At 41.5% G+C, this 11,754-nt stretch overlaps 1 protein-coding gene across 1 annotated transcript; it reads left to right on the forward strand.

Annotated features, from left to right (window-relative positions):
* Positions 1 to 1,793: 1,793 nt before the first annotated feature.
* On the forward strand, positions 1,794 to 5,853 carry ndufs5 (NADH:ubiquinone oxidoreductase subunit S5). Its single transcript, XM_068011259.1, has 3 exons — positions 1,794 to 1,879; positions 4,895 to 5,120; positions 5,530 to 5,853. The coding sequence occupies exons 2-3, from the start codon at positions 4,905 to 4,907 to the stop codon at positions 5,632 to 5,634; spliced, it is 321 nt and encodes a 106-aa protein (XP_067867360.1). The 5' UTR covers positions 1,794 to 1,879; positions 4,895 to 4,904; the 3' UTR covers positions 5,635 to 5,853.
* Positions 5,854 to 11,754: the final 5,901 nt, after the last annotated feature.

Consider the following 11,754-nt stretch of genomic DNA (forward strand, 5'->3'; position numbering starts at 1 on the left):
AATTGTGGCCAATAGCATTGAAATTGCACTGGTTAGGTTGCTGTGCAAGTTTCTGCTGAAATTAATTTCAATAATCACAAAGATAAGATCTTCAAGGAACTAACACAATCAGGCAGCATAATAGAACCAAATCATATTTTTCCATTAAAAAGTATTCCTTGATTTATTTAAGAATGGTAACCAAGTGCGGTTTTATTAATTCAGCTGAAAATAGGTTTAGCACCAAAAATAAGCAATTTAGAAAAGGGTGTTCAGTCCTTCAACTGAGTAAAATCACTGAAAATGTCTTTTAAAAGTATACTGAATGTTTTAATCATTTAATAGATGCACAATAGTCAGTTTCTTAGTAAATTAAATATTTTTACATGAAAAATCCTTTAAAGCGTGCCTGTTAGTGGCTGCATGCCTAAAGAAAATGAGCACAATTTTAAGAACCTTCCTAAACCAGTGCAATCATAGAGCCATAGAAAAGTTACAGCACAGAAAGAGGCCATTCAGCCCATCGTGTCTGCGCCAGCTGAAAAAACTAGCCACCCTTTCTAATAACCAGCGGAATCTCGCAATTTTGACCTGGAGGCGTGGCAGCGGAAAAGGTCACAGAAAACTCAAATGTTAGTGGCTTTGGACATAATTTATGGTGAAAATTCTCATCCTTTGTGCTGGTTTGGCCGACTCCGCCTGGATTTTATTGATATTACCATAACTGAGCGGAAACTTTCCCCTATATCCTTATCTCAGGCAATTATCATTTATAAGAAACTGTCAGCTAGTAAAGTGGTTTTGCACAAAGAGGCATATTTAAAACAATTCTTCTTCTAGATATGTGTGAAATTTGAATACAGTTGCTTTGAAAGCTCCATGTGAAACTACATCTCTTCCTAATACAGTGCTGTGGATAGTGCTTATATTTAGAAAGAAATAAATCAAACCCAAGTAGTTACAATCCCATTAGCCTTACATTAATGGCAGAACAATACTGAAACTATACTACTGAATAGGTCAGAGGGGTGCCTGTATATTAACAGCTTTATAATTAACAGTCGGCATAGATTTTGAAGGTACGGTCTTGCTTTGTCAAATCTCCTTGACGTCTTTGAGAACGTTACAAGTAACATCCTATGATTCCAGAAGACTTTTGACTAAGTTTTACATGAAATAAACTGAATGAATGAAATCCAAGGGAGGTCAGGGTCATACTTCCAAATAAAATAAAGATAATTGGCAAATGCAGACCAAGTGACTGATTTGGCATATATCTCCACTCTGATCCCATGTACTGGCTGCTGGGGATAGAGCGATCAGTATTTGGGAGGGGAGGTGGGAGATGGCTTTGGGGAAACACAGTTTTGACGGGGGTGGGGTCCTGCACCCAAGGTGCTGACCTGTATTTTTTATTTTCAGGATACACCTAGTGTGCTTTTGCTTTGTTTCATTCAGAACTGCTGCAACATTTCCCCTTAACTGTCCTCCAACATACCCCATTTTCTGTTTTCTTTTTGATAAATAAGGTTACTCTAGAATATTTTTCAAGGTCCAGAAAATAAATGTAAATTTTAACTCACAAAAAATTTCTTCACTCAAAACATTTGGAATAATGTGCGGTAGGTTGCGTCAGTTGAAATATTAATAATAATAAGAAGTGGGTGGGACTGAATGATATTTTCTCCCAGACTTGGTCTTACTTTTCCCATTCAGATGACCCATGGCAAGTTGAACAAGCTCAGACCAGACACCAGTGCGCAGCTGCGCTCATACACTTGGAGGCAGCAGAGTTCCACCACTGACGGCAAAACGTGAAGGTCGTAAACTCCACGGCTGTTTTATGGCAGGCCGCAAAGTGAGGCTGTGTGTGTGTGGAAGGACGGAAGACGGTTGGGAGGTGAGAGGGGACGGTGGGAACTGGGGTCTGACCCGAGTCAGTCTCCTTTTGCTGCAGTCGGTTTGGGATCGGGCCAGTGCAACGGGAGGTCACTGAACTCAAGCAGTTGATGAGGCGCCTGTGCTTTAATATAACAGCTGCCCAGCCTTTAGGGGTCAGAGGCTCCCATTGAGTTTATGGGGTGAGGGAGGCTTTTGAAGGTGGGGGTTTGAGGAGTGAGCCCCAGACTGGGGGCCACTGGTAAAAGAGGAAATGTCCAGTATACCCGAGTTGCAAAAGCAAAGGATGTGAGGATGGGGTAGGTTGTCTGGTTATATGAGGATTTTTGAAGTCAACTCACTGAAGGACAGGAAGCTAATTGGATGGGTTGTATCCGTGTATATTAAAATAAGTTAGGGAAGAGATAGTATGAAATATTAGGAGATATATAAAAATAGTTTGACTGGTAGATGACTAATGTGATTCTTATATTTAACGTGGGAGATAGATTCCGGGATTTATTCTGTCACTCTAGAATTGGCCTTTATAGCCATTCCAGGCGCTGCTTCACAAACCACTGACCACCTCTAGGCGCTTACCCATTGTCTCCCGAGACAAGGAGGCCAAAGAAGAAGAATAAATCCCGGAAACTATAGACCACTTATTGAATTATTTGAAGTAGCAATAAAAAGAATAGTTAAGGGTAATGCAGTAGATGTAACATACTTGGATTTCCAAAAGCCTTTGATAAGGTACCACATAAACTCATGACAACAGTCAGAGGATAAGTAGTAGAAAGGACAGCAAGCTAGCTAGCAAATGGGGATTAAAGGCATTTACTCAGACTGGTGAGGTGTGGGAAGTGGTGTTCCATAGGGATTGGTACTGGAACAGCTGTTCACTGTTTACATAAACCATTTGGGCTCTGGAGTCGGAAGTACAATTTCAAAATTTGCAGATGATGCCCAATTGAACCTACTGTTAATACAGAGCAAGATTGTGACAAAATGCAACAAGATGTTAATAAACTTGCAGAATGAGTGCATAAATGGCAAATAAATTTCAATATGGATAAGCAGATGTATTTTGGTAGCAGGAATAGGAAACAATACATACCTGGGAAAATAAGAGTCTAGATGGGATAGAGGTTTACAGAGACTTAGGAGTACAGTTTCACAAATATTTTCATTATTTTAAAAGACTTCAATTAAATGCTCTCAAAATCTACACTCTTCTGCAATAGAAAAAAGCCCAACTCAGCCTGTTGTGCTAATTGAGGACCTTTGAACAAAGTATCCATCTTCTGGCCCTCCACTGAACTTTTTCTCTACCACCTGGCAGACGATCGATCCAAAATGGGATGCAGTATTCTAGTTGAGGCCAAGGTCTTATGCAGTGACAATATTATTTCTTGTTTTGTATGGTCTTGACAGTATCTTCCAACATTTTACTTTTTCAATAGCTTCATGGCACCAGTCATGGATCTCTAATGACTCATGAACCCCTCAATTCAAGTAGGGGGGGAGGCAGAAAACAGGTAATTATAGGCCAATTAGCTTGACGTCTGTCGTGGGGAAGGTGTTAGAATCGATTATTTAAGGAGGCTATAGCTGGGCACTTAGAAAAACTGAAGGTAATCGGGAATAGTCAGCATGGTTATGTGAAAGGGAAATCATATTTAACCAATTTATTGGAGTTCTTTGAAGGAGTAACATGTGCTATGGATAAAGGGGAGCCCATTGACATACTGTACTTTGATTTCCAGAAGGCATTTGACAAGGTACCACATGAAAGGTTTTTGTGCAAATTAGGAGCCCATGGTATAGGGGGTAACATATTGGCATGAATAGAAGATTGGCTGGCTGGCAGAAAACAGTATGCATAAATGGGTCCTTTTCTGAGTGGCAGGATGTGACAAGTGGAGTCCCACAGGGGTCTGTGCTGGGGCCTTACCTTTTTACAATTTATATCAATGACTTAGATGAGGGGGTGATGGTATGGTGGCTAAATTTGCAGTTCACAAAGGTAGGTGGGAAAGTATGTTGTGAAGAAGTCATAAGGAGGTTGCAGACTGATAGCTTGAGTGAGTGGGCAAAAATCTGGCAGATGGAATATAATGTGGGAAAATGTGACGTCATTCACTTTGGCAGGAAGAATAGAAAAGCAGAGTATTACTTAAACAGAAAACGACTGCAGAATTCCGAGGTGCAGAGGGATCTAGGTGTTCCAGTGTATGAGTTACAAAAAGTTAATATGCAGGTGCAGCAAGTAATAAAGAGGGCTAATGGAATGCTATCCTTTATTACGAGAGGAATTGAAAATAAAAGTAAGGATGTTATGCTTCAGTTATACAGGGCATTAGTGAGACCACATCTCGAATACTGTGTACAGTTTTGATCTCATTTAAAGAAGGATGTGAATCCATTGGAGGCGGTTCAGAGGAGGCTTACTAGATTGATAACTGGAATGAGTGGGTTGTCTTATGCGAAAGGTTGGACAGACTGGGCTTGTTTTCACTGGAGTTTAGAAGAGTGAGGGGAGACTTGATTGAAGGATATAAGATCCTGAACTGTCTTGACGAGGTGGATGTGGAAAGGATATTTCCTCTTGTGGATGAGTCCAGAACTAGGGGGCATGGTTTTAAAATTAGGGGTCACCCATTAGGACAGAGATGAGAATTTTTTTCTCAGGGTTGTGCAACTTTGGAACTCTCTGCCTTAGAAGGTTGTGGAGGTGGGGTCATTGAATATTTTAAGGCAGAGGTAGATAGGTTCTTGTTAGGCAAGGGAATCAAAGATTATCGGGGTAGATGGGAGTGTGGAATTCGAGACACAAACAGATCAGCCATGATGTTATTGAATAGCAGAGCAGGCACAAGGGGCCGAATGGCCGCCTTTTGTTCCTAATTGGTATGTTTGTATGGGCCCATCCTCCTCCTCTAAATGGTGTAAACATACTGCTTGGAGTTGTCCCTACCAAGTGCATAATGCTACATTTACTTTCATCACTTAATTCATAAGTGTCCTGTGTTTGCAGTCTCACAGCCATGCCGTTGATTGATCTCCAGGAAAAGATAGGTATCAATATTGATAAATGGCTACTGGTCCAAAGTGGTGTACAACCCAGTGGACAGGCAGCCCGTTGCCATGTATTTGAAAAGGAGTGGATTGAATGTGCGCATGGAATTGGGAAAACGAGAGCCAAAAAGGAGTGTAAACTGGAACTGGAAGATTTCCATGAATGTATGCACCGCCAGAAATTGGTGAGTTGCCAGATGCCATGAGGTAGGAATCACAAACTGGCTTGTCACAAAGATTTCAGTAAAGTGTAATTGTGGGTATGAAATTTTCTTGCAATGTTGAATGGTGCAGCTGTAGAATTGGTCCCTCAAACATAGGTTATGTATCAAAACTTGTTTTAAATCTCACATCCAGACTAAGCACTGCTTACTGTTAGTAGTGGTGGAAGTAATCTAAGATGTGAGTATCACACTAACTTGGTTCAAGTACAGATATTTTCCTTTTGCGCACAGACTCCGTACCCATTTGCTAAATATACATGACAGTGCTGCCATGTTGTAAGGATGTTACGCCATTGCCTGTAGCAGATTAAATCTCCATGGACTCCAAGTGTTTTGCTTACATTGCTTCTGCATCTTGCCTTGTTCACAGCAAAAGAGGCTTTATGAAATCAGAATGCAAAAGGAAAAGCTGATGAAGGAAGGCAAGTACACTCCTCCAGACTACCACACTGGCAATGAAGATCCACGTCCATAGGTGCTGCTCTCTGCTTCATCACACTGTGAAAGCAACCATCAGAGGATCCTCCCAATAGTTCCAACTAAAGACTGAAACATTGCAGTAGGTCTGCTAAAGATTATTGTGGAACAATGTGTATCAGTTTAGTTGTTCTGGGTATGGCTATTAGCAGGCAATAAATCTGTATAATTTACCATCAGAGAATTAAATTCTAATAAAGTCTGTCACTGCTTGCTATCTGTGTTTTTAATCTCTTTAAAAATACTGTAACTTCAATCTTGTTTTATTAATACTCCCTGTATTATTGGTGCAGTCTGGAAAATTTCCATGTCAAACCTGACATGCTAGAGCACTGTGCATTGGAATTGTTGTCTAGCCACCTAACACCATCCCTCTTCCTGACCACTCTGAGGCAGAGCCAGAGAATTCCCAAGCTTGGCATCTTCTTTGACCCTGACCTGAGCTTCCATCCTCTTATCCTATGCATCACTGAGACCACATACTTCCACCTCAGTAACATCACCCGTTTCTACCCAATCTCATCTCGTCTGCTGCTGAAACCCTCATCCATGCCTTTGTTACATCTGGACTCAACTATTCCAATGCTGTCCTGGCTGGCCTCCCACTTTGCACCATCCATAAACTTGAACTCATTCAAAACTCATCCAAATTCATGCCAAGCCCTGTTCCTCACCCTTTTGCTTGCTGATCCATACATGCTCCCAGTCCAGCAACGCCTCATTTTAAAATAAAATTATCCTTGTTTTCCAATCCCTGCATGCCCTTGCCCCTCTCTATCTCTGTAACCTCCTCCAGACCTACAACCCTCAGATCTCTATCATCCTCGAATTTTGGCCTTATGTGCATCCCCAATTTTAATCATAGAATTATTGAACGTTTAAGGCACAAAGAGGCCACTTGGCCTATCGTGTCTGTGCCGGCCAAAAAACGATCCACCTATTCTAATCCCACCTTCCAGCATTTGGTCCGTAGCCCTGCAGCTTACAGCACTTTGAGATGCATATCCCGACTCCTTTTGAATGAGTTGAGGGTCTCTGCTTCAACTACCCTTTCAGGCAGTGAATTCCAGACCATCACCACCCTCTGGGTGAAAAGGATTTTCCTCATCTCCCCTCTAATTTTTCTACTAATCACTTTAAATCTATGCCCCCTAGTCACTGACCTCTCTGCTGAGGTAAATAGGCCTTTCCCATCCACTCTACCCAGGCCACTCAAAATTTTGTACATTTCAATCAGATCTCCCCTCAGCCTTCTCTGTTCCAAGGAGAACAACCCCAGCCCATCCAATCTGTTCTCATAACTGCAGTTTTCCAGTCCTGGCAATATCTTCTGTATCCTCTCTAGTGCATTTACATCCATTCTGTAATAAGGTGACCAGAACTGCGAACACTGTTCAAGTTGTGGCCTAACCAATAAGTTGTACAGTTCCAGCATAACCTCCCTGCTCTTGTATTCTACACCTCTGCTAATAAAGAAAAGGATTCCATATGCCTTCTTAACCACCTTATCCACCTGTCCTACCTTTAGGGATCTGTGGACATTCACTCCAAGGTCCCTTACGTCCTCTACACTTCTCAGTATTTTCCCATTAATCGTGTATTCCTTTGCCTTGTTTGACCTCCCCAAGTGCATCACCTTAGACTTTTCCAAGTTGAATTCCATTTGCCACTTTTCTACCCATCTGACCAGACCATCAATATCGTCCGACAGCTATCCTCCTCACTATCTACCATACGGCCAATCCTGGTGTTGTCTTCAAACCTCATGATCATGCGCCCTACATTTACATCCAAATTGTTAATATATACCACAAAAAGCAGGGGACACAGTACTGAGTCCTGTGGAACGCCACTGGAAACAGCCTTCCAGTCGCTAAAACAGCTGTCAACAATTAGCCTTTGTTTCCTGCCAATTTTGTATCCACCTTGCGGCATTTCCCTGGATCCCATGGGATTTTACTTTTTTAACCAGTCTGCCATTTGGGGCCTTGTCAAAAGCCTTGCTAAAATCCAAGCAGACCACATCAACTACATTGCCCTCAGCTATCTTCCTTGTTACTTCTTCAAAAAATTCGATCAAGTTGGTCAAACAAGATCTTCCCTTAACAAATCGACACTGACTATCTTTGTCTTAACTTTAACTTGTGCCTTTCTAAGTGACAGTTTATCCTGTCTCAATAAATTCCAATAATTTGCTCACTACTGAGGTTAGACTGACTGGCCTGTAATTATTTGATCTATCCTTCACTCCCTTTTTAAACAGAGGTACAACATTAGCAATTCTCCAATCCTCTGGCACCACACCTGTATCCAGTGAGGACTGGAAAATGATGGTCAGACCCTCTGCTACTTCTTTTGCTTCTTTTAACAGCCTAGGATACATTTCACCTGGCACTGGTGATTTATCAACTTTCAAGGATACTAATCCCATTAATACTACTTCTCTCCCTATATTTATCACATCCAATTCTTCACACTGTTCCTCTTTAACTACTATATCTGCATCGTCCCCCTCTTTTGTGAAGACAGTTGCAAAGTGTTCATTAAGAACCATACCAATATCTTCCGCTCTGACACATAGGTTACCTTTTTGGTCTTTTGTGGGCCCCACTCTCTCCTTAGTTATCCTCTTACTCTTAAATGTATTGATAAAACATCTTTGGGTTTACCTTGATTTTGCTTGCCAATATTCTTTCATGCCCTCTCTTTGCATTCCTAATTTCTTTTTTGATTTCACCCCTCCACTTTTTATACTCTCAGCTTTCTGTAGTATTGAGTTCACGGTGTTGGACATAAGTTTTCTTTTTCTGCCTTATCTTACCCTGTAGGCTCCTTGACAGCCATGGGGCTCTAGATATGGCCGCCCCACCCTTTTTCTTTGTGGGAACATGTTTACCCTGAGCAACTAAGACTAAAATTTCGCCCTCTCTTGTTGGACTTGCTACATCCTGAGCAAAAATGTTCTTCTGAATGCACCTCAAGAATTCTGCTCCCTCAATTCCTTTCACACTAAAACTATTCCAGTTAATATTGGGTTAATTAAAATCCCCTACTATTTCTGCCCTATTGTTCTTGCACTTCTCAGAGATTTGCCTACATATCTGCTCTTCTATCTCCCTCTGACTATTTGGGGGTCTATAGTACACTGCCACTTTTTTGTTCCTTAGCTCAATCCATATGGCCTCATTTGATGAACATTCCAACATATCATCCCTCCTCATAGCTGTAATCTTTTCCAAAATTGGCACTCCCCCTCCTTTCTTATCCCTCTCCCTATCGCGTCTGAAAACCCTGTAACCAGGAACGTTGAGCTGCCATTCCTGTCCCTCTTTAAGCTATGTTTCTGTAATAGCTATGATATCATACTGCCACATGTCTATCTGTGCCCTCAGCTCATCTGCTTTATTTGCTATACTCCTTGCATTGAAATAGATACCCTTGAGCACTGCCAAACTCTTTTTTTATTTTCTAACCCTCGTTTCCTCTGTCTTCCAGATTCATCCATTAATTTTCTGCCTTCAGGTGCAATCCGTCCAGTCTGTACAGGTCCCATCTCCCCCAGAGCTAGTCCCAATGTCCCAGGAATCTGAAGCCCTCCCTCCTGCACCATCTTTCCATCCACACATTCATCTATCTTATCCTTCTATTTCTATACTCACTTGCACGTGGCACTGGGAGTAATCCGGAGATTACTACTTTTGAGGTCCTGCTTGCTAATTTCTTACCTAGCTCCCTAAATTCTGACTGCAAGACAACATCCCTCTTTCTACCTATGTCATTGGTTCCAATGTGGACCACTACTGCTGGCTGTTCACCCTGCCCCTTTAGGATGCTCTGCAGCTGCTCAGTGACATGCTTGACACTGGCACTGGGGTGGCAACACACCATCCTGGATTCACGTCTGCAGCCATAGAAACGCCTGTCAGTTCCCCTGACTATTGAATCACCTATCACTATAGCTCTTCCAGTCTTCCCTGTACTCCACTGTGCAGCTGAGCCATGGTGCCATGGACTTGGCTCTGGCTGCACTCCCCAGGTGAAGCATCACTTTCCTCAGTATTCAGAACTGAATCCCTGTTGGACAGTGAGATGCACTCAGGGGTCTCCTGCACTACCTGCCTGATTAGTTTTGACTGTCTGGTGGTCACCCATTCCCTCTGTCCTTGCATACTCTTGAGCTGTGGGGTGACCACATCTATAAATGTGCTATCCACATAGCTCTCATCCTCATGAATGCACCGCAGTGTCGCGAGCTGCCACTGTAAGTAATCGTTCTATCATTGACAGCTGTGCCTTCAGCTGTCTAAGCCCAACGCTCTGCAATTCTCTCCCTAAACCTCTACACCTCACTACCTCTCTTCCTTTAAGAGACTTCTTGAAACCTACCTCTTTCACCAAGATTTTGGTCACTGTCCTATTTCCTTATGTGGTTTAATGTCAAATTTTGTGAATGCTCCTATGAAGCACCTTGGGACATTTTTATTACATTAAAAATGCTATATAAATGCAAGCTGTTAGTACACATGAAAATGATGGAAGTGATGTAAACATACTGCAGTGGATACAGTACAGTCCACAGGATCTTCTGGTTGCTCCTCGTTCACAGGATATATTGATGTTCGGTCTCTTGATCTCTCCACATTTGAAGAATTGGGCTGTTGGCTGGGAGTCACTCCAGCTCTATCTGTTTAGATCAGGGGGGAAAGTGTCTTCCATCCCTGTAGTGAGAACAGTCAGAACATACTGAGTGGTGATAATGGTAACATTGGTTCACGTTTCAACCTACTCCCCAAAGCACTTGGTGTCCCCACATTAAATGCCAGCATGCGCCACAGATTTGCCACAACACCAGCATCCTGAAAGTGCTGACTGGTGGAAGTGGAGCCACTGTGAATTTGTTTTTAATGGTTGATCACGTTGAACTATAAATGTGCATGAATTAACTTTTCAGTTTCTATCGAGGATTCTCCCTGGATCTGTTTCCCATTTGCTGTATTCTTCAACTTCAGGAAGAGAATGCTTTTTGCCATAAAATCTATTAAGGGGATTGTCACTGATTCAATATGTGGCAGTGAAAGTTACCTGTCTGGTGATGGGGGAGCAAGGAACATAACAGACTAGTGCACCTGAAGCCTATTTTAATTTTTAAAACAAAACAGACACGGTTCAAAATCACTTTCAACTATTCCTTGACTTTAATTATCCTTTATGTAAAAATCAGTAAAAATATATAATGTGGGAATAATTAACCAGTCAATTTATTAATGAAACCATTGAGTTGGATCAGAACTCAAATTACTTGTTGCTTTGCTCATCCTTAACTTTAGTGAGTACAGTATTTCTGTTGGCTGAACAGTGAGCTAAAATCATTGTCAATCATTTATAGTTTGAGTAATTCTTGCTCATTCCACCATCTTACCATATTCGCTTGCAGCTTCCTCTGTTCCTCAAAATTTACAATATCTCCTACTTTATCATCTGCAAATTTGAACGCTATTCCCTCCAGCCCTATATTCAAGTCATTACACACAGTAAATAGAAGCAGTCCCAGTCAGAGCATTTTGAGACACTACCACATACTTCCAACTACTCTCAATTCCTTGTCTTTCATTCCCTCTAACAAGTTTTAAATACAATTTTCTACTTCCCCCTAATTCCATACCCTTATTCCTCCTCAGTAGTCTTGTGTGTGATCCTTTGTCAAAGGCTTTCTGAAAGTCCACATACACATCCACTGCATTTGCCTTGCTACCTCCATCCACCATATTTGTCATCTTCTCTTAGAGTTCAATTAGGTTTGTCACATACAATCTATTCTGAAATTATGCTGCTCCTAATTATTTTCACCATCTAGATATTAAGTAATTTCATCTTTAATTACAGATTCCAAAATTTTCCCTATTGAGATGTTAAACTAACTTTAATTACTTGAGTTAGCTTTTCACTCCCTTTTTTAAAATGGTAATACATTTTCTGCTCTCCAGCTCTCTGGCACACACCCACACTCAATAGAACCATAAGATATAATTTCTAAGGTTTCCGCTATTTCTTGCCCCATTTCCCTTGGGATGCTTGGATACATCCTAGAAAGTCCAGACATTTTGCACTTCTTAAACTG

Source organism: Heterodontus francisci, chromosome 31 (genome assembly GCF_036365525.1).
Source record: "Heterodontus francisci isolate sHetFra1 chromosome 31, sHetFra1.hap1, whole genome shotgun sequence".
NCBI lineage: Eukaryota > Metazoa > Chordata > Chondrichthyes > Heterodontiformes > Heterodontidae > Heterodontus > Heterodontus francisci.

Coding starts and splice junctions, on each gene's coding strand:
- ndufs5 (XM_068011259.1), top strand. CDS start 4,905: ATGCCGTTGATTGATCTCCAGGAAAAGATAGGTATCAATATTGATAAA. Junction 5,121..5,529: donor GTATGCACCGCCAGAAATTG/GTGAGTTGCCAG, acceptor CCTTGTTCACAG/CAAAAGAGGCTTTATGAAAT.